This window comes from Centroberyx affinis, unplaced genomic scaffold, assembly GCF_046629955.1.
Source record: "Centroberyx affinis isolate AG114_WGS23_722 - 3 ecotype Tasmania unplaced genomic scaffold, CSIRO-AGI_Caff_v1 ptg000455l_1, whole genome shotgun sequence".
Taxonomy (NCBI): Eukaryota; Metazoa; Chordata; class Actinopteri; order Beryciformes; family Berycidae; genus Centroberyx; species Centroberyx affinis.
In genome coordinates this window covers 48605-71972 of record NW_027279116.1, presented here as the reverse complement: position 1 = coordinate 71972, position 23368 = coordinate 48605, and the positions used below count along the sequence as shown (strand labels likewise).

The following is a 23368-nucleotide window of genomic DNA, read 5'->3' as shown; positions in this document are numbered from 1 at the left end:
AAAGACACCCCACAAAAAATCTTAAACCATGTGTAAAAAACATCATCCCCACAATAGTTTCCCAAAAGGCAGAGAGATATTAAAACCCCTAAAATGAACTGTAGGTTTGGAGTCCCCACTAGAACAACAATGAACTCAATTAATAAAATATTGCGATGTTGGTGCTGCCTCCATCTTTTGGGCACGTATTGCCATGGATTTCTTTCCCCAAACTGACACTCCACTGAAGACGGATTACCATCAACTTCAACTGGCAGCTTCAAAAGGCTGAACATCTGGTACAGAATCAGACCAGGCTGTCGAAATAACCTGAAATCCTTCACCATCTTTATTCTGCACTCACACTGTTCTATTGATATACATGTTTCAGTACAGTCAAAATCTCACTTTTTTGTATCAAATATAACTGGTGGAAAAATATGTACAAATTGTAAGTATTTATATTACTATACATTGTACAGTAGACTAAGGATGTTGGTGGAAAATTGCATTAGGGTTTGTGGATTTAATTAACACCAGCAGTCAAGGTAGAATAGCCCTCCATTCAAAGCTATGATGAGGCAATAAGAGGCTCGTCTCGGGCTGGCATGCTCTTATCTGTCCTGCTCAAATACATTTTCAGATGAAAAGTGACTTTGAAAGCAAAAACGGGCTTGGAAGATTGGAAAGGCGCATGACAATGTGACACTTTCAGCAAAAGAGAATGTCGGCAACAGAATTGTCTTTTTGATTGGCATTTGTAGAAACATCCAGTGACGATTTCCCAAGACGTTGCTGTTTAAAACAGTTATGAGCCAAACTAAATCAGTCAGGGAAAAAAAACCTCAAAACAAAACAAAACATAAAGTGTTGCACCATTCACGATTGTCAGAATTGTTACAATCAACAATAAATAACAGAGAATTACTTGATTGATTGGAATGCAGGTTGTGCTAATGGTAGCACTAAGAGGACCTAAGGATTTTGAGCGATAAAACAAATAAAAGAGAATACTTTGCATAAAACAAATATAAAAGCCTGGACATTGGAATAAAATCATTTATCTTTGCTTTCTTTACACATACTCAAAGACGACACAGTAAAAGTACATTCTCTGCCTATCTGCTGTTAGAACTGATAGAAAAACAGAACCAGACAGGCGATCAGGCAGACACATGAGTGGACAGACAAGCAAATGAATTTAAAAATATATATATGTATCCCAGTTCCGCCTGAAGTATTCTGTCCATTTCCACAGTGTAAGTTGATCAGTTCCAACTCCACAGTGTTGGGAATATCATCCCATCTCCAGGCAAAGTACTCCGATTATCCCATGCGGGAGTCTGAGTGGACGACTGGTTCAGCTCCTTTGGGAAACAAGGGAATAGAAAGACCTGATAGGCCCAGAGGGCAGCCAGAAGGCACTGCTGCTGGTCAATGTTTGTCCCGTCACATCTCTGCCCTCCGATTGGTTCTTTTGTCCCGTCCGGCCATATCGTCCTCTACTTCCTCTTCTTCCTCTTCGTAATTCTCCTCCTCATTATTCTCCGCCTCTTTTCTGTGATCCCCCTCTTTTCTTGGTGCTTCCTGGTGTTTCACTTCATCCTGAAGCACAACACAAAACATACAATGTGACTAATTTAATGGCCATTATACATGCACTTCTCTGCACATCCATCTATCCAATTGGTAATCTAAAATTAAAATTTTCTGTTGCTGGGACTAGGTATACAGCCTGATGAGGACATTTTCACAATTATTTTTCTCATAACTCAATAAAACTTGTCTCATTGACACCAATCTTTTTTTTATGCACATTAGCATAACAAAGTTATTATTTTATACCATTTTACAGTCTGTTAACTGTGGAGACCAGCTGGCTACACAGCTAACATCATTACAAAGGAACAAAAATATGGTACAGATGTTTAGGTTTGGACCACCAATGATCGAACAATCTGTGGTTTGGTTGTGATTGTGAAAGACTTGAAAAATAATATTTAGCATTGATTACACTGTTGTTGCTTTGAGCAAAAATGCAACGTTGTCAAAAATGCTGCCTATGAATGAATTAATGCTGCTGTCCAGGGAGGTCAGAGGTCAGTGTGGCTACAGAACAGCAGCCCTAGAGCTAAAAAGGGAGTCAAGTATCTTGCCCAAGGACACTTCAGCAGGCTGCATGCTGGCTGTCATGGGGTTTAAACCCGCGCCCTCTGGTTGACAGACAAAATGAAAAATGAAAACTTGAGAATACAGTATTTGTGAATCAGTCACTTGCCATGTTGGCTGACTGAACTCAAAGAAGTCAAACTCAAAAGAACTGGTCAAAGATAAACAATATTTGCAAAACACTGCTTGACTCTGGAGTCCATATGACAAAAATTATTCCTTAAAAATATCAAGAATAACACAATGAACCTAACAAGCTCATATCCATTTTGAATCTTACAGAAATAAGTTAAATGTTAAATGTCAGTTAAATGTATTGTACTGTATTCTCCTGTGTGCGAGCTCCTCCACTCAAACAGATCTCCCTGTAGATGAATTAAGTAAAGCAGGCCCAGGAGGTAACCTGATGCCTAGAGAGACCCAACACCTGATCTCCCTCACTGACTAGGACACACTGGCCAGGTTACGGTTACAGGGACGACACACAGCGACACACAAACACACACACTTTCCCAGACACTCCACAAGCACAATTGAATCCCTGTATTATTATACTTCAGAGGGTGTGTGACGAATATTACTTTCCGGATGCGGCATCAAAACATTTTACCATGTACAAGAGGAGCCAATGCAATTATTGTCTCGGTGTGCATGTGTAGTGTTACCCAAGAGCTGGGATAGGACCCAAAGAAAGGTCACAGAGAGAATAATATGGGTTCCCAAGTTTCCACAGCCTTCCAAAGATCCACCAATTGTAGGTAGACTAACACACTGTAATGTGGGTACACTTTAAAAGTCAGAAACCCTCCTCTAGCGTTCCTGCAGGACCCACCTGTTCTATGTTCTCCTCATTATAAGGATCCTCCCCTTCCTCCTCCACCTCCTCCTCCTCTCTCTTCGGACCGCCAGCCAAGTCCTCCTGGACCTTGACGACAGCAACAACAATAGAAAATGTGAATTAATAAGTGGCCCTGTGTCGCTCAATGGGTCTATCACAGGGTGTCTCCGAGATAGTTTTAAGACTTTTTAAGACCTTGTTTAATGCCAGTCAGAATTAAATAGACCAATTTAAGCAATTTAAATTAAATTAACCTCTCTGGAAAAACAGTGCACCAAGAAACAGCAACAGTTCAGACCTATAAAACTAAAATTAACACTTAAAATGCTATATTTAACTGTATTCAAGACCTTTTACAGCCTTGAGTCGACATAAAGTGTTTTTAATTAACACCGTAACACTACCAGAGGGTGTTAGGGGTTTGTCACCTCCATAATAAAATTGCATACACTCATAGTCCCATACCTCACACTGTAAGGTGCTTGGTTTAAAAGTGTCACTGTAAATTGGTGTATAAGTGTGTGTGGGAGCTGCAGTCTCCTGGTGGTTCGGGTAGGAAGGCACACACCACGAATCTGCCTCACAGCCTTTGATGTGTGTCATTTCCTCTCACTTTCATCTTTCCCATGTCTCCTCTGTATGATATATAATGCATGTGTGTGAGTGTGTGCCTGTGTGTGCGTTACACACCTCGTCCTCTCCTTCCTCCTGGTACTGCTCATCCAGGGTGTCTTCCTGTTGATCTGGGTTTCCAGCCATCTGAACACACACAAAACACACAAACACAAGTTACAATACTTCAGTTGGGCTGTTGATGCTGGCTTCTCTTCATCCTTCTCAAGGGTTTCTCTCTTTCTCAAGGGTTTCTCTCTTTCTCCCTCCATTTCTCCCCAATTCCTTCATGCCATACTGCTTGGTGTGTGTGTGTGTTTGTGTTCAGGTTGTGACCCAGAATGCTTCTCTCTTCCTTTCTCAACATCTTTCCATCTCACCCTCCATTTGTTTTCCCCCATGCCATCACATCCATTTCTCCCTCCCGCTGTAGTCCCATTCCCTATCTCTCTCTCTCTTCATTTCCCTCCAACTCTTACTCACCACCAGCTCCTCCTCCACGGCGGGCTGGTCAGGGTGCGGGTGCGTGTCTGTGTGCTTGGCTGGCGGCGCCGGCTCCTCTTCCTCCTCCCCCTCCTCCTCTTCCTCCTCTTTGACCCTGTGCTGTGGCCGCTGCTCCTCAGCCTCCTCAAACTCATCCTCTCCCTGGTTGTTGGGGTCGTCCTCAGGATCCAGCTCACCCTCTATGGCCCCCTGCAGCACAGGAGGAGGTGATACAACATTGTGGTGAGATAACACTGGAATAAACCAGGGGATTAATATTGGAATCAGAGGAAACCAATGGCGAGATATCAAGAGATGGGATAAACACTGATGCGTTAAAGCTGCACTCGGCAATTTCACACTTTGGCATCCATAAATGACAGCAAGAGGTAACTGTCTGAAATTTAAATATCTGTAAACCAATAGCAGATGGCAATTTCAGTAGCATGTTTTCAACCTTTAGATGTCATGCTTTACACAGATATGGCATTGATGTTACGTTACTGTTTAAGTTTTGATTGTCACTTGCTGTGTGGAGAGAAAATTTCCCAGCAATGTACGTAGTAGATTGACACCTGAAATTAATTTTGGCAAATAAGGCATATCTACAGGGTCTCAATAAGGGGGGAGTGGGATGCTCTTCTCTGTTGCAGCCTCATTTTGTGATGTATGCAGATAATACAGCTGTATTTTTACATAAAAATCGCACTTAGTGCAGCTTCAACAAGAATAAGAGGGAACGACACAATAACAGCATAGTGGTATAACACTGGATTCACAGTGTGGAGGAATAATAAATTAACAAGTGTGATGGAATAACACTGTGATGGATTGTGTCAGTCAGTGTGTTCTATCAATGGCCTTGGTGTTTTGAGGAATTAATGGATTACTGGGTTGACTGACAGATGGATGGATGGATAGAAGGAAGATAAATAAGCCAGTGTGGGATAGAGTGGGCAGGGAGGAAGGAAGGATGGATTTATGGATGGATGGTTGAATGGATGTATGACACATGATACTCTGGCATGAATGCCAAGTGACTGAATGAGCTGGGAGCTTGAAAGGAAAGATAGATAAGGACACATGAGTGAAGAGTGGGATGGAGGGAGCAGGGTGGATGGATGGAAGGATGGATGGATGGATGGATGGATGGATGGATGGATGGATAGATGATCATACCTGCTGGTGCGGTGGCACTCTATGATCCACGTCATGTTTCTCCTCTTCGTCATGTAACATATGACCATCCCTCTCTGTTAACACACACATTCACACACATACACAAAGTATGAACAACCACCTGCTAACATGCCTTCTTCAAACAGCATCAGGCACAGGGAGAGCATTAACTTTGGAGATTGGTTCTGCCATCTTGATGACCTGAATAAAGTGTTCTACGATAAGGTATTCATAGAAAACAAAGTACGAACAAACAACTCATAGGACAAGCCAGCTTCTCACATTACTGAGGTCATAAGATACAATCAACTCCGCCTCATGTGAAGAACTGGCTTCCCATAATGCACTGGATTTGCGAGGCACTGATGCTTATCCTGTTTGCTGGACTGTTGCTCACTCACTAACCGACGATGCTGAGCTGTGCAAATCCCCCACAAATACCTCCAAGTGGCAGCAGCATCACAACATATCTAATGGGCAGAGGGTCCAGCTGGATCAGGGTTCACGGTTTTCTTTTGCTCCTTCCCTCTCACCTTCCTCATCGTCAGCGCGAGGGTCCTCTTCTCCTTGGACGATATCGTTGTCCATGTTCTCATACTCGGTCCTCTTCCTAATGACAGCATTGACAATACAGAGCAGTCAGAAAAGCAAGTCAATGTATGTGGTAACAAGTCAAAGCATGTATTCACGAATATACGACAACAGTGTATTTGAAAATGTACTGTTTTTAAACATAGGTTTGTTCTTTTGAGTCATTCACTACCTAGTTTACAGTATTGCAGGACTACTCCAGGTTGTCCATAAATAGACACAAAACTTCTGCATATTTAGAGCCATGCAATTTTCACTTTTTAATGAAGAGCTTTTGGTTTTATGCAATCTTAATCTCTTGGATTATGGATTTGACTGTTACTGCAAGCATTTTAGCGGAGAATTAGTTTGGCGAGTGACAAACATTGCATAGAATTATCATTTCCAGTTTGCAGACAAGAGATTTTATTTGTTTTGTGCTGCTATGGTTGATCAATGAAATGTCAGTCTCCTTAAGCATTCCTTCCAACATAATGAGTCTGACAAAGAGAGAAACATGAAATATGATTGACAGCCCTGTTCGTCCAGTGGCTTTTGTGCTTAGGTAGCTATGAGGCTACTGAAAATGAGGAAACATGCTAGGGTGGTCTTCAGCCATGAGTGTATTGTTATAGTAGTATAGCGTATATTTGCAGTGTGTTTATGTTTAGTCTGCTGTCTTAATGTGTGAGGTCCTGTTACATTTTGTCCTGTACCTAGTGTGTCTGGTCTGTATTGTCTAACTGTCTTGCAATGTGTCAGCACCAATTAACCCTGATTTCTCAATTCAAAATGTAAATTAAAATGTATTTCACATAATAATGATTAGGATTAATTCTCAACAATCCAGTGGATATAATAAACTTCATGGTAAATGATTTCCAGTTTTGGAATTTTGAGGCAAATCCACTTTCTGAAATGACTGAACTGAAATCGAGTTGACCTCAACCCTGACACACACACACACACACACACACACACACACACACACCAACAGTGCACTCTGACCTTTGGTGCTCCTCTCTCAGCAGCTGCTCCTGTTTGTCTGCCTCCCTGTGCTGTTGCGCCTCTCTCTCCTGCTCCTCCTTCAGCCTCTGCTCTCTCTCCTTCTGCTCCCTGTCTCTCTGCGCCTGCAGGGCTTCCTGACGCAGCTGGATCTGCCTGCGCTCCTGGGCCCTCTGAGCCTGCAGGCGCTGCTGCTCCTGCTGCTGCTCGTAGGCCGACTTCACACGCTCCACCTGGGCGTGAGCCTCGTGCTGCAGCTCTGCCTGGGGACCCTTCGAGAAGACGGATGGATGCAAATGGACAACATGAAACGTTAAAGGGGAAAATCACAAATGCAGAGTTGCTGTTAATTTGAGAGGTAAACACAGAGGTAGGGATATAATTTATCCTTTGGGAGAAATTTAATAGATGAAAATGACAGCATAAAAAAATGAGCACAACACATAATAAGCGGGCTGCCGTTAATCAAAGATGTAAACACTGAGGAAAGGGTATAATTTATCCTTGTACCACTGGGAATAAAGCAAAATGATTAACGCTTCAAATTGTGCAGTAGCTGTGTTCCTGATATAAAGGACATGCATAAATGATGTATAACTAGAGTGTTTGTCATGCTGCTCAATCGAGCTGTAAAGCAATTCTGAAACCATTTTAAACCAGATCTGCACCATTTCTAGACCTCTTAAATGAGACAGAGTCGTTCTAAACTGGTTCTGGGCCAGTTTTAATACAGTTCACCTAAGATTGAGTAGTTTAAAACCGGTTCCAAACCAGTTCTGACCGATTGCGGCTGCCGTCTCTGGCGGTCCAGGGCGTTGTCATCCAGCTGCTCCTGTTCTGGCTCCTCCCCATCCTCCCCCTCGTCCTGCGGCTGGTCAGGATCCTCCTCCAGCTTCTGAGGCTGCCCCGCTTGGGCCATCTCCTCCTCCGCCAGCTCCCTCCTCCTCTCTGCATCCCCCTCTCCATCCGCATCCTCCTCTTTCTCTAGCAGGGCATGCTGGGCTACTGTGGGGTGGGACTCGACCTCGGACTGGGGGTGCGCCTCATCCTCCTGGATGTCCAACTGTGGAGAAGATGAGAGGAGAGTTCAGAAGGATTTGTATGTGTGTGTATGTGTGTGTGTGTGTGTGTGTGTGTGTGTGTGTGTGTGTGTGTGTGTGTGTTATATTATGACTTTTGTCCCTTCCAGATGAAGGTGGATGCAGGTTAGTTTATACATAGTAACCATAAAGTGAAATTTTTTTTATCTCCATAGTAAAAATCTCCTAAGTGCAGCGTATGTGACGACAGATGAATTCCAAACTCCCACATTACCCTAGACTGAGCGTCCCGGTGATCTTCCTCATGGGCGTACTCCTCTTTGTGCGGCTCAACCAATAGTGCGGCTGGCTGGGCTTGATGGACGTGGGACTCGCCCGCTACGGCAGCCCCCTGCGGCTGCTGGGGGGCGGGGTTTTGCTCGGGGTGTCTCAGGCTGGGCATCCTGTTCAGGGTCTCCTTCAGCTGTTTGAACTCATCCACCTGCATCTGGAAGAGAAAACACACAGCCGTCGTAAGGAAAAATATAAGATGACTGTCATGCCATCATGGCATTACTTATTCACTTGCATTCGGAAGAGAAGACAACACAGCTATCACACAGAAAAACACAAGACAGCTATCGCACCGCCAAATCTTTTCTGATCCACCTGCATCAGGAAAAGACTAAAACAAAACCCTTCATACCACTATTAGACAACAATTTCAAGCCATTTTGATCTAAATGCTTATGCTTAAATGCTTGAAATTTGTTTCTTAGACAAATATAAATAGTGAAGTTGATGCCTATGTATGAATTTCTTTCCATCAAGGCAAAGGGCGGCTACTTTAAAGAATCTAAAATATAGGATAGTTTTAATTTATTTAACACTTTTTGGTCACTGCATAATTCCATGTGTGTTATTTCATAGCTTTGACATCTTTACTATTATTCGTAGTTTGCAGCAAAGCATTAAGCACACTACCTACTCACAAACAACAAAATATAAAAACATACGAGCCATATTAAAATGAACAAAGTGAAGAAAAGAAAATTGTATGACAGGGAAGCGGGGGCAGGACTTTGGCTGTTACGATCTAGCAAGTATACGGCACTGGGTATTCCTGCAGTGATACAGTCATCTACCCTCCATTTCTCCTTTTTTTCAGATGGACCATCCAGTTAAGTCTACAAAGTCTACATCATCAAACGCCCCCTTCTTCTTTGCAGCCCGGCCAGGGGGTTGAATTCTGAAAATTCTTTCTAAATTCCTGCCCTCTCTCTTTCTCTCGCTTCAGTCCCTCCATTATATCTTTCTGGCTGATTGGCTTCAGCGTGCTTTAGATGTACCGTTCTGACAACCCTGACTAAACTGAACCCCCCGGGGCGCAGGGAAGAGGTGTGTGTATGTATGTGTGTGTGTGTGTGTGTGTGTGTGTGTGTGTGTGTGTGTGTGTGTGCCCGTCCATCCAGAAGCACTGACGGAAAGCAGGACAGGCTGTAAAACAAATTAGCAAAGGCAGACAGAGAGACAGAGAAAGTGTGAGAGACAGAGGGAGAGTGAATCCATCCGTGCAGACTGAGTGAAAGGAGGGCAGGGTATTAAACACATCAGCAGTACTGTATATATTCTGGAAAGTAGTCAGCCCAGTAAAAAGGTCACACTCAAGGACAACGGCCACGTCCGGTCTAATTACCCAAAAAACACACAACATAGGACAGCTTTTTTTCCCCTTCCTAATGAGGATTATCAAGTCCAGTCCAATAAACATTTTTCTTTACTGAGACAGTAGCAAGGGTGAGAGGAATGCGGATTAGGCAAGACACAGCAGAGGGCTTTTTAATGGGACATATGGACATTTTAGGGGTAGTTATTTCATCCAATACACCATCTCAAGGCAGGTTGGGTACAGGAGTTAAGTGCCGTTTTCCTATAGGGCCCCATCTTTCATCGGCCCATTCTCATCCAAATTGTTCTGAGGAATAAACTCTAAGGAAAGGAGGGTTCATTCGGATTTGTGACATTGCATCAGTTCCCCATCATCCATCTGTCCTGCTCCATTATTACTTCCCCAGCTCTGTAGCCTTCTAAAATACTGAAAAGTAGAATTATTATTGGGGAACACTGTTAACGCATTAATTCACTGCTGCATTCAGTGACTGCAGTAAAGAGTGGGACTTCCCCTCTGTGCCGCTGGCCTACCTGAGCTGCGGCCAGCGCGCTCTTGTGGTCTTCCAGTGTCAGTGCGAGCTGGTCGTGAGCTGCCTTCAGGTCCTGATGCTGGACCTGGACACACAAGGACAACCAACAACAGCAGTAAGGAGCCATTCACAGACATGGTTCTGATTTATCAAAAATAAGCAGTTTTCTTTTGTTTGCACATTTCCATGAATTCTCGACCAAACTTTGCTGTTAATTTCATAAAATTTTCTGTGTTTCTTCATTTTCTTTTAAAATAACGCAGAATAAAATTCATGATAAAGTAAAGAATAGAAAAACAATAGAATAGAATAGAAATGGCCTATCCTTACCCGTGCGTCCTGTAGCTGCATATGAATGTCCTGGTGGGCTTTCCTCAGCTGTTTATTTTCCTCTCTCAGGTTATATGCATTATCTGCAGTTATTAAGACAAACAGCACACACATTAATGCATCTAAACATAACCATGAAACAAGGGCAATATTTAGACGCAAAGCATTTGCAAAAACAATTACAACCAACCATATTTTTTCATGTTTTTATCCTTATCCTTTTATCCCATGTTAAAAAACCCTAATTCCACTTGTCAAGTCACAGCACTGCAAAAATGGTTCTGTATATATTAAAAACATAAAGTAATACAGTCTAGAACTAGCCTTAATCTGCATATTTGAAAATGCTCATCAAGCACATTAGACCTGGTTTCGGACATGCAGTATTTTATAAAGTCAGAAGATGGAGACAAAGTTAAAACGTTCACTGATGACACCATTACACACAGATACAGAGACCACCCAGGTTTCTCAGCAGAGATAGGCATATAGTGATTGGGTGGCAAGTACTCTATACACTGTGTATGTGTGTGTGTGTTTACCAACAGGAACTAAAGTCCCATAGCCATGAATATGCATCGAGGGATACGATCAGAACAAACACAGAGAGTCTGAAAAACAGAGGGTATCTCCATCAGTACCTTTGAGTTTGGTGATTTCCACGTCTTTGTCCTGCTGCATTTTGTCGTAGCGGTCCTTGTGTTCGTCCAGGGCCCGGCCGTGGTCCTCCCCCTGGATCTGGTGCTGCTCCTGCAGCTCGTAGTACTGCTTCTTCAGGTCCTCGTGTTGGTTCTGACACAAGAGACAGAAACACTGTCCTCATCTTTTGTTCTGTTTTTTGAGTTTTCTCAGTTTTCTAAATACAGTTACAGGAATGCAAAAATGAAAGGAAGGATATCGTGTGACAGGGTGAGGGACAGTGTGTGTGTGTGTGTGTATAGACAAAAGGAAGACAGGAGGAAAGAAGGTTACACAGTGAGGATGTGTGGTCTGCCCAGTTTCGTCCTGTTTTAACAACATGAATAAAGGTGAAGCATGTGTGTGTGTGTGTGTGTGTGTGTCGTGACTGAAATTATCATACCTTTAGCATCTGATGTTGCACATGTAGAGAGTTGAACCTGCTGCTACCGTCTTGCTGTTTGAACATAAAACAATGGTTACAAAATTTCCCCCGTGAATTATCAAATCCTCAAACCACAAGCTATGATTTGGTGGACACTGTTACTGCACAGACAATGTTGAACAGATAAAGGATTATTACTATTGATAATAATAGTGGTAGATTTGTATAGCACTTTTCAAAAACAGTTGCAAAGCGCTTTACGAAGGCTTAAAAAGCAAGAGATATGAAAAGGAAAACATAAAAAAGGGAGGGCAAGGACACAATAAAATATCATTACATAAAACAAGTCTATAAAAGTGCCTTTTAAGAAGTTGTTTAAAATATGATAATCAATTAAATGTGAGAAAAAATACCTTCTCCTTGTTCAGTGACTGCTGGGCTTCAAGTTTATAAACCAGGTAATCTAGAAAAAAGAGAAGGTCATTAGCTGTTAAGACATTTACATTAAACTCATCATTTGTTGTGAAAGAAGAAAATAATGACTTATTTACACCATGGCCCCTTTATGACCTTGGAAATCATCACCAAATGAATATAAGGCCACACAGACTACAATATTTCTCTCATGATTTTTTTAAAAGACTCAGTATGAGGTTGATTTCAAGTAATATCTAAAAAATTATTGAATGAGTAAACCAGAGAAACAACTGTTTTTGATGGAAAGACAGTGTAAAACTGTGACAATTTCTTTTATATAAACAATGGTATTAATTGAGGACTCTAAAATGGAGACCAAATTCGCTAGTTGTTATATAACCATTACTTTTTACTATTTTGCTTTTCCATACATGTAGTCCCTGAGTCAGGAGGCTTCTTGGCATCTTGAAATTAAGAGCTTTCACCTGACATTTTGGTCTAAAATAAGTTATCCATATTCAGTAATACAATCTACATCAAAATGTATCTAAATACAAATCTGCTGTTGCAGTTATATTTTTTGAAAATGTCTATTCGCTACAACTGTATTCATACCAATTTAACAGTGGCTAAATATTAATATGTTATTAGTGTGCTTTATTGATGTGTTCTTGATCTCGTGTGTGTTTTCCCACATGAGATATGAAGTCTTGATATGAGATCTGAGTTTCCCAAAGCTCCTCTGAACGCAGGCGGACTTCTGAGTCAGAGCGGAGCGTAGATGTTATTTTTCTCACCTTCTTTGGCCTTTTTGTGTTCTAACCTCTCCTTCTGAAGAGACTTCTCCAACCTGGAGCGATGCTCGTACACCACTGAACACATGAAACAGAGATGGAGGGAGGGGAAGGAGGGAAAAGATGGAGGGGATTAATGAAGGGAGCGAGAGAGAGAGAGAGAGAGAGAGAGAGAGAGAGAGAGAGAGAGAGAGGCAGAGAGAGAGAGAACAGAGGGTTAGTGTGAGGATGCTCTCATGGGGCCAACTGCAAGGTAAACTAAACAGAAAGACAGCTGTAACACAAATATGTACACTGTGGAACACACACATGCACGCACACAAATCCTCCAACCTTCTTTTCAGAGAGACAGAAAGAGAGAGAATGTGCGTTTTATGACTTTTTGACTGAAATGATAGAGAAGCGTGATATGTATTTAAACAGACTGGGTTCTCAGTACATGACAGCTCCTCCTCCTCCTCCTCCACCTCCTCCTCCATCGGCAGAAAGCTGCGGCATTCCTCACCAGACCGGGGTCCAACTGTATTTACAAACACTTCTTCTTCTGGTTTGTTTCGGCCTACCGATGTGCCAGATGGGTGGTGTCTACCAACAGTGCCAGAAAGATAGGATAATTGCAGAAGAGCATTTGAAAATCAATTCAGCCTACGTTTCTGTTCTCTGCTTTAGCTCCCAGATTCACTTCCAGTCTCTCTAGCTGTCCTCCTCTAATCCCCCCCCTCCCCCTGCTCTCATTCTCTTATACATTCCCTCCATCGTTTCACCTTCATTAGATTCAAAAGTAGATTAAATGAAACGTAAATGATCCCTGTGGGGAATTACAGTGATTGCAGCGGCAGAGCAGAGGATAATAGAGGTACAGCAGGTAATTACAACAAAAGAGCATACTGAGGGTAATGCAGCAAATGAGTAAATAAAGACTGATAGGTTTACAGGTCCTGCACTGGTTCATAACACCCCCCATTGTTTTTAACTACTGTACTTGCTCGCTCCATTCACCTGCCTGTCTACCTATGGTTTCTTCTGTTCTCTCAGTGCTTTCCAGTGAAGCCTCGCTGCACAACCCACGCACTGAGTGAAGAGTTTCTAGAAAACTCCTGAGACTACCAGAAAGACCTGAGCAATCTGCAAGCCTCAACACTCATTGAATAAAGCAAACAGAGATGGTAAGTGTGTGTGTGTGTGTGTATCTGAACACGTGTGTGTGTCTCAAGTCTCAAGTGGATCTGAGGGAGATAGGCTGGCAGGAAAAGTGTGTGCACTCACATTTTTGCGCTTGTGAGTCTGTTCATATGGATGCCCTAGTGCGTGTGTTTGTGTGTGTGTTTGTGAGAGAGCACATTCTGGCAGAAGGGATGCTGAAGTAAGCAACAATCAACAAATGAAACAACAGAGGAACAAAGACTAATGAGGATAAAAAGAGAGAAAGAGCAAGCAGCATGGGTGTGGAAAGAGATTAGTGGCAGCAGAGATTGTACTTGAATTGCACACATTTTAAATTGTCATGCTCATATTGAATTAGTGAATTGACTTTTTGAGGCACAATTTGAAATTGAATGTGATCATTATTGAACTTAATTCAAATTTGGTTTTCTTAATTCAGATTCAGCATCCTGCGACACATCCAGGCACAAGGAGATTTTATTCCCCGAGTGTTGACTGGAAGGCGGTCGCCTCCCCTCAGGCCGCCAACAGTGGGCTACCACTCGTCACTTAGCCTCATTCTCCCCACGATTCTGGATTATTGGCCGTGGAGATGAGCGAGGCGCAGTGCCACATGGCTTGTGGTTGGCTAAGTGAAGGGTGTTAGCCCGCTGCTGGCAGCCGTGGAGGAGGCTGCTGCCTTCCAGTCAACTGCCTTCCCGCTGCCCGGATGTGTTTCTCAGGAAGCTGAATCTGAAAACCGCAATTCATTTACTCAACAATATCAACATGAGCATGACAAATTCAAATGCATACAATTTAAATACAACCTCTACTGGCACTAATCCCTTTCCATAGCCTTGGGCCAACCTGCGACTAGCCCATCATAAAATGCTGTCAAAAAACCTCAAGTGTGAATAATAACTTCTCTCATCTTCTCGTTTCTCACTCTCTCTCTCTAACTTTCCAGCCTTGCGGGCTGAGTTGTCAAACTGATGATGTGGCTATTCTTCCTGGGTGCCAACTCGACAGATTCTAGGGTAAACTGTTAACTGTGTACAGTCTTGTAATAATTTCCCTAGGACTGTACAATTGAGAGAGAGACAAAGGGGGAGGCAGGTGGACAGAGACAGATAAAGGCACAGAGACAAATAGGTGGCGAGAGAGAGAGAGGGATAGATAGACAGAGAGAGAGAGAGAGAGAGAGAGAGAGAGAGAGAGAGAGAGAGAGAGAGAGAGAGAGAGAGAGAGAGAGAGAGAGAGAGAGAGAGACTGACTTAGGATTTGGGAACTGCCAGTGAGCCTTAATCAACTTACAATGAAGAGCAGATGATAAGAGGAGGATAAAGAGAACAGATATAAAATTCAAACTGATCAATTAAACAGCCTGCTGCTTATTTGTTGGATTCTTTTAATTATCAACTAACAACAAAACTGACACATTTTTAGCATTGAATCAGGTACAGATTTGTTTTTTTTCTCTTTACAACTGGTATGTACATCTGACCTGGCCTGCATTGACACAATCTGACCGTCCCAGACAATCTGTCCTGGCAAAGTGGCACCGTTTTACCCCCCACCAGCCCTAAAACACACTTCATATACCTGACGACAAAAATCACCCAGTTTCAAGAACAGCATCTTCTGCATCAGGACACTGTCATAAACATCTGCCATCTTCACTGATTGCACCTTAGTGTCGCTTAAAGGGGGACGTCCAACTTATTGCATTCTTTGTTGTCTTGCACGTATGTGTTGCACTTTCAGTGTCTGCACCTTTGTGTACGGGAAAAGTGCTGTCTCAGTTTATTCATCATTTCTTACACAGGTTTTTTCTACGTTAGGTGTCTATATTTATCATTTGATTTCATTTACATTAACTGCCAATCCAGCCCCACTTGCTGTTTTTGTTCAGTTTGGACTCATCATGTGCTGTGTGGTGTCAGTTGTTATGTCTCCATGGATGAAGCAGAGCTGCAATCTTCCACTCTGTTCCATTCCATCATGCTGTGCCAAAAGCAATTTCCACCAGTCGTCGTCTCGTAGCAAGCAAGAGTCTATTCTATTTTATTCCATTTGTTGCTAAACAGGTTCTGCCAGTTTTTAAATCAGTGTTGTTTACCTGTCAGAGGTTGAAATTAATATGTTTAACTTGAGATTTGTGGCACTCAGCCAGTATGCACGGCAATCCGTCAGCACACACTTTCAGCTACTTTCAGTGCTGACAATAGGGAGTTTCACAAAAGCTTTTATATTCGTAACTACACATCATAAGTCTGTGTATCAGTATTATATAACCTACAGTTCTACTGACTGTGAAAATGGCTGGAATCCAACAAATAATCAACTTCAAATGAGTTTCTTTCCATTTATCCTTCGTACTGCTGCAGTGAATGATTTGTAAACTGCCTTTAGTTTAATTTGACCCAGTCAAAAGCTGGGGCATGTTTGCACACTTGAATGCGTTTGTATGAAATGTAAGTAAGCTTGTGTGAAAGTTTGTGTTAAGTGTCAACATGGCAGTGTGAAGTGAAGGTGAGGTCATAGTTTTCTGCGGAGGCTTCGGGTGGCTCTAGCTTCTCAACAGTGTGCAGTGCCAAAGATGAGGCCATGTTGCTCGGAGCTCAGCTCAGTTCAGGCTGCACCAGACACACCCTCCCTCTGGGGAACACACTATGGATGAGCAGGGGGGCAGCTGGGAAAGATGTTCCAGATCCCCATAAGGAAAAGCTCTTTTCACAAGGGGGTCAGAGGTCAGAGTCAACTGCAGAACAGCCCCAATGGAGCTGGTAGGCACTCAGTATCTTACCCAAGGACACTTCAGTGGGGCTGATGCTCATCATTATGGGTTTTGAACCTGACTCCTCCAGTTGAAGGAGTCTTTCAAACAACTAAGCCCCCTAATGTATGTAACAAAACTGTGTGATGTTCCAAACTAGACAAACAGATAAGTTGAAACTAATTCATTCTCTAATGACTTTCACTTTGTATCACAATCACAGACAATACATAACAGGCCCTCACATTACTTTTACATTCACACATATAAAGCAGACAAGACACACCATATGAGAGTAGACTAACTATTCAAATGCAAAGAATTGTTCCACTGCTTGATGGTGTTTCAGGCTCTTCCAGTCATTCAGGAATTTCCCCACTGTGAAATGAGTAATGTAAGCCTACTACTATCCCAACACACCAGCAACATCACTCATGGCAAGCCTCCAAACACACATCTACCCACCGATTCACTTTCAACCGACACTTATCTCTTTCAAACTTCAGCGAGCATGGGAAGGAACACTTATTGACGGAGGGTTTCCCCTCAGGCCAATGGGGCATGTCCCGTACGGTGCAGTTAAAGTGCATGGTCAGAGAGAACAAGGGAGCGCTCTATGGCGCTGACCTTTACTGGTCTACTGGTTCAGCTGTGGAGACGACTGGCTTGGTTAGGGTTGGCCAGCGGCAGAGACTGGGAATACTATCAAATCACAAGCGCTTTTAAATGGAACTGCAGGGTTTTGTGTCTGTATGCTCACTCATTCTCTCACCTGTACACACACACACACACACACACAAACACAAGCCTAGCTCCATTTAAAAGTGAGTATGATTCAATATTGATCCAGATCATTCCAATAACACACAAGGTGTTGTGTGTGTGGTGTGTCTATGCTGTATCCATTTTCCATGTGTAATCAGAAAGATTACAGCACTACTGTACTGTATCCTGTAATGACTACTGTCTTCAGCAGGTAATCCGACTCAGCCGTGCCAATCCTCTAAATCCAGTTCATTTACTACACTGAGCCAGCATGCATAGAACTTCCACTGATCTAGGATCACAGGTCAGATCACAGGACTGTAATAAACTTCACTACTTGACTTAAAAGACCATATCAGTGTTATAAAGTTGTTGTTTCTCCCCTTCGTTTCATCACATTTGCTGTGTTCTGCTGTGTCCTTATAGTAACCCAGGGATATTACAGCTTACAAGCCAGTATTTTCTGTTTACCTCACAGCTTCCCCTGAATGCAAATGCAATACAGTTCAAACCTGTACTGCAACATCTAAAACACTGCTGTCTTATGTTTGTCTCTGCAAGGGCATTCAATCATTTCAGTTCCTTTTATTTTCAGCTGGCTCACATGGGAAGGGTCGGGGTAAACTTCTTCAGCCCTCCTCTTATACTATGTAATTTCTGCAGCTTTCTCTCCACCTCCTATTGGTAACTAGAATCCACCACAGGAATCAGATACTTATAGATACTTTTGACAACAAAATAAAAGTTGACACTGGATTACTCAGAAGACCGATCCTGGGTGGAGTGCGGGTGGGTGAGGTCCCCCAGCTCAGCTGAGCTGCTACTGAAACTCTAACTCTGTTCATCTGAGCAACCTCAGACACGTGGGAACCGGCAGGAGACTCACTTCCTCATCAACCCACTGACTGACTGCAGGGTGAAGGATGAAGGGAGAGCTGGACATTTAAGACCCCAACCTGCCTGGGTAGAGTTCTGTAGGCTAATACTGGTAACATTGAAGCCAACGATCTTACAGAAGTCCCAGAAGCAAAATTATGATATGAAAAGACGAAGCTTGCTTACTAACCTTACTATATTCATCTGAGCTGCCTGTTTATATTCTGAATTTAGACAGGAAGGGTGTGTTGCGCCTTGTACTATTCATGTCATACTACAAAGGCTACATCATAAAATGTATCATTATGTATGAGGTTTATTACACTGTTAGTGCAAATCAGATTTTTATGTTCTGTGTTCTATGATCTGTGATACAGATCTGGTCTTTTTATTATTGTCTGAAAAGACAAAACTTCCAAATTTGGATTTAAAACCTCTATTTATTCCTGGGAGAAGGCACAACTCTTACTCATAGAACATTTTTCTTTCCTTTTATACCACAGGTGAAAACAAACCGTTTTATCTGTCAAAAGCCTTCATCGGAATAAACAGCGAGAAACAACAGCAATGGTGATGTATAAACATTACAGAGCTGCCAGAGAGTATGTCATTTGATTATTGTTTTGGGAATGAGTTAGAGACAGAAACAAAGATGTGTGTGTCAGTGAGCGAGCGAGCGAGCGAGCGAGCGTTTACACGTGTGTGCACTGCAGACCCATTTGTCAGGATGCACACATAACCACAAGTGCCAGTTGCGTCTTTTAAATGACTGACAACTGTCAGCCTGTGGTTAAAGTGGGTAAAAGTGAATCAATACGCCTGGCTCACAACCCCCGAGCTATGGCCCGCCTCTAAATATAGGTCACTTAACAGCAATCAACAGTCAAGCATGGATATCAAGTGACCCATGTCTGGCGATTGAGTGAACCCTCCATCACTTCAGAACAATGAAAGCAGGGGTGGGGTGCAGCAGTTCAGCAATGCAAATGGCCCTGAAAGGCAGTTAACCTGCACCCATTTCATTCAAAGTGTCACTTATATTCTTATTATGCCCTTCACTTGTGAATACATATACTGTAGCCCTTTGAAAGTGAAATAAGAGCCAATTGTGCAACCTTGACGCTATAACGGCTAATCATGTAAGGTAGCCGCTTAGCTCCAGGAAAACAGAGCTTCCATTGAGGAGGGATTTAAACAGAGCCAAACCTGAGGCAGTTACTGTTTTTTATCTTGTTAAATGAGAGACAGCTGTCCTCCTCCTTCCAATTACCTTTGTTTTTTAAAATGGATGCAGTAAAAAGGGTGGGAGGGGTTTAATGGAGGTATAACTACATCTTTCTCCGCTCACACCTATCTGGACGGTGAAGTCAAATTTACTCATAAAAACGTTTTTTGCAAAGGAGGTTTGTCATATTGCGCTTTACAAAGCAACATAAGCATACAGTAAAAAAAACAAAACATTTAAACAACAAAAACAAAAATGCATATCGATTTCAAGGTATGAGGCCAAAGTGTGTGGATGTGTGGATGCATACGTGTGCATATGCCTGGCTACATGTGTACATATGTGAGTTGGGTATGAGAGAGCTCCAGGGAAGGTCTGCAGGATGCAGAGTGATGGCTGCTGGTCTGGTGGGAGGTAGGTTAGATTAAAGGCTGTGGTAAATTTAAACAGCTCCTGAGTCAGGGCTAAAATACTGAGACAGTGTTTGACTCCCGGCCGTGGGCTGGGAGCTCGCTCTTAGCGGATGGAGCCCTGTAGGAGAAGGCTCTGCCCCCAGCTGTTTGCATCTGAATACACGGTGCGATGGCATGACATGAAGTCCCACATCCTGAGAGTGGAGGGTTTGAGCGTGTTTATTGGGAGACAGCAAATCAGTGTGATTACTGTAAGGCATGATGATTTAATCATGAGTGGTTAGATGTGGGGGGTATAAGGAGTTCCTGATGTTGTTTTTTTTATAGCAGTGCAGTGGTAGTTGTAAAGGTATGACATAGGTCTACTGCTGTGAATGTGGGCACCATCATCCATACTGTATATGGTAATGAAGCCAACAGATGGGTCCGTAACGACTGATTCAGAGTATGGATATTGCAGTTTTCAGTGGCAACCATGTTAATGTTCCACGGGTGTTGCTAAGTAACAGGTGACTCTATGCCAGCAGATCTTTACAATGCCGACATCTCATCATGGTGCCGTTAGGAAGGGCAGTGTTTAGTTATAGAGAAAGGGCAGCGATGTAATACTCAAAAGTGCAACGTGGCCAAGCTCATTCATCGACTCTGGTTGTTGGCTGGTTATCATATCCATAGATGAGGAGGCTCTAGTCTGTGGGCTATACATCCGGATCTGAATCACCACAACAGGTCTGGGTGCAGCAGTTTGGTGGTCGTGATCCTTGTGTCCAGGATCCAGAGGAGGAGGAGGAGGAGGAGGAGAGGAGGTTAATCCACCTTTTTATTTGCTGAATACAGATCACCCACCTTTTTGGGCTGTAAATTCATGTGAATTCATAGTACACATCATATTAGCTATCAAGCTGGTGTAAGTTATATGAGGATAGGGTCTTTTAAGGAAAAAAACATAAATTAGTGCTTTTCTGAAAAATATTGATTTTTGTTTTGCCTTATAATGATCACCGAATTTAAGTCATAGTTAATCCACCGTTTTATTTACCACTGCCTCTGTGAGTATAGCTGCTGTAAAGGTGAAGCAGATGTTCTGGATGACCTCATGACTTTAGAGGGTGCTTATCTGTCTGCTGTTGAGGTGAGCCTCGGGACACAGCGACTACAACCAGGTGTACTGTAGGTGTGTGTGTGTGTGTGTGTGCCATAGCCTCGAGTCAGCAATAAACCTAGCTTCTGGGGGGTGTGGAGTCCATTCACTTACAGTAGGCTTATGAAAGAGAGAGACCTATCCGACCTAATAAACTCTGTGTTGAACTTTAAAGCCCAAGCTGCTAACAGACCTTAACCTGGTTTACCTCAAGATTAAATAGTAACCTCCTGCAGGTCCAAGGTTGAAGACTGGCTCTTGGTAAAACGTTAAGATGACACCACTAGACTGCAGTGTATTCACTTTTAACTTCTGTCAGCCTCGGACAGCAGACAGCCGCTTCCAGTCGACTCTTGACACTTGCAGCATTGTTTCTAAGTCAAAGGGCCATCCTACGTGCTGCAGTGACACGGCGAAACCTAAAATGAAATGTGTGGCTCTCCAGAACGCCAGTATGTGGCAATTTAATGTGACCTCGCTTATAGTTAATGTGACTTAAGACCTCGTATGAATCGCTGGGATTCTGTCTTCAATTCGGCATACACCCAATACACAGAGTAGCACTTATTTTGATAAAAATTTAACTTTTAGATCTGGGTCACATTGCTCGCTACCGCCCTCCACGGTCTAATTTGGTGGGAGAAGATTGTGGGAATAACAGGCGAAATTATTCTGAACTTTGAAGTTTTGTTGATGCTTGGTGCATTGGCTGTATGCCGATTTGAAGCGTGGATCCTACTTATTCCTATAAGATATTGAGTTTTGTTTTACGAGGTGTGTGCGGTTGCCAATACGCAAACCAACAACAAATTGCCTGATTTTTTTTAAGGGACCGTGGCGTGACGTCCTCTGCATTCAAGTGATAGCGGGATCTCGCCCCGGCTACTCTCACCCTGTCACCTGTGTAAACAGCACACCCAATCACATCCCAAGCACTGTGTTTACCTTGGAGCTGCGCCGACAGCGACTCTTGATGTTGCTGGTACTTCAGAGCCATCGCCTCCGTCCTCTTCAGCTGTTTGTGCATCTCGTAGGATATCATCCCCCCGTAGATCATCCCGCAGACCACGGTGACCAGCAGGAACGACTGGAAGATCCTCCGCTGCCTCCTGGAGCACACCCCGTTTCCCATGTTGGACCCGCACCCCTCCCCGCTGTCTGGGCGAGCAAGCCCCGTGTCTGCCGCTGGAAACTTCCGACTCAACTTTTTCCTCCTGGTGCGACTGAAGCCTCCCCCTCTCACTCCCCGAGCATTTCCACACAGAGAGAAAATACCACTTAAGAGCTAGGATTTAATGATGTAAACATTCTCACAGCACAGCTACATCCACACGACTCTCACCCCTGGTTACTTCAAAGTAGCTGGTCAGATTTTCGCTTGACTTCACACACATCAAACTCCTGTTGTGTGTGTTTGCTGAAAAGCAGGACTGGTCGAGGCTGCGGGCTCCTTTGCTTCCTCGTACTCCAAACAGACTTTTTGCCTTTCCGGTGCGATTCGCGAGGAACATGAGAAGCTTACGGAAAAGTAAGACCGCAAGTCCCCGACGAGGCCTCCATAGCACCTTTAATTTTAGTTACGTGTCACCCTAAAAGCAGCTGCCTGCCATCCAACTGCACTCCAAAGGAAGTCCCTCCTCCGAAAAATCCTAAATTTCCCTATTCCCGCCCTCGCAGGAATAGATTTTATCAATTGGTCGCCACAGAGCTCGGTCAAAAAGCAGCTTGGAATGTGAGGGTGGGGAGTGTGGGGAGATGTTGTCTCCCCTTACACACTACTGCAGTAATCCTATAATAAAATTTTACAAGGATACTGCACAAACATCACAGAAAAAGTACAACTCCCTGTAGGAATATTAAAGTGATACCATATAGGAGATACAAATTTCTACAAAGTATGATAAGGCCACTATAAATTTACTATTGAGTACTACAGAGACACTTTAAGTCCCTATGGAGCATTATAGGAATATTATAGTAGGTTTTTTTGTGTGTGGCTCCATGGCACTCATTGGCAGTCTTTCAGTCCATCATTTGATACAGCCTTCAGGACAGAAAGCCTACACTCATCATAATAATGTGATACTTTATTGATTCCCATAGAAGATTCTTGAGCTGGTAGAGATTCGGTGTGTTGCTCAGTGACACTTAAGCAGGGCAAATACCAACAGGGAATTGAACCTGGGTTCTCTGGTTGAAGGAGAGTTTCACTTACCACTAAGCCCACCCACCCAGCACTGTAAAGGAGAATAAGTGTCTGTTCTAGAGAAAGAAATTTGAGTCCAATGTTCCCATTTCCCTTCTTCTCAAAACAGCAGAGACAAATCCTTTAGGATATATATATATATTGCACTTTATTGTAGTTTT

At 43.1% G+C, this 23368-nt stretch overlaps 1 protein-coding gene across 1 annotated transcript; it reads right to left on the bottom strand.

Annotated features, from left to right (window-relative positions):
* Window positions 1-341: 341 nt before the first annotated feature.
* LOC139642292 (Golgi integral membrane protein 4-like) lies at window positions 342-22610 on the bottom strand. Its single transcript, XM_071517063.1, has 16 exons — window positions 21947-22610; window positions 12663-12737; window positions 11862-11911; window positions 11467-11520; window positions 11027-11177; window positions 10386-10468; window positions 10057-10140; window positions 8150-8362; window positions 7617-7898; window positions 6839-7107; window positions 5794-5870; window positions 5261-5334; window positions 4082-4291; window positions 3677-3745; window positions 2981-3073; window positions 342-1584 (listed from the first exon to the last, which is right to left on the bottom strand). The coding sequence occupies exons 1-16, from the start codon at window positions 22131-22133 to the stop codon at window positions 1429-1431; spliced, it is 2127 nt and encodes a 708-aa protein (XP_071373164.1). The 5' UTR covers window positions 22134-22610; the 3' UTR covers window positions 342-1428.
* Between the last annotated feature and the right edge of the window lie 758 nt (window positions 22611-23368).

Bases quoted from the DNA above. Each gene is read 5' to 3' on its own strand.
- LOC139642292 (XM_071517063.1), bottom strand. From the start codon at position 22,133: ATGGGAAACGGGGTGTGCTCCAGGAGGCAGCGGAGGATCTTCCAGTCG. The intron at 11,521-11,861 runs GTATTTTTTCTC...ATGTTCAAACAG, and splicing joins AGTCACTGAACAAGGAGAAG to CAAGACGGTAGCAGCAGGTT. The intron at 4,292-5,260 runs GTATGATCATCT...CCTGTGCTGCAG, and splicing joins GAGTGCCACCGCACCAGCAG to GGGGCCATAGAGGGTGAGCT.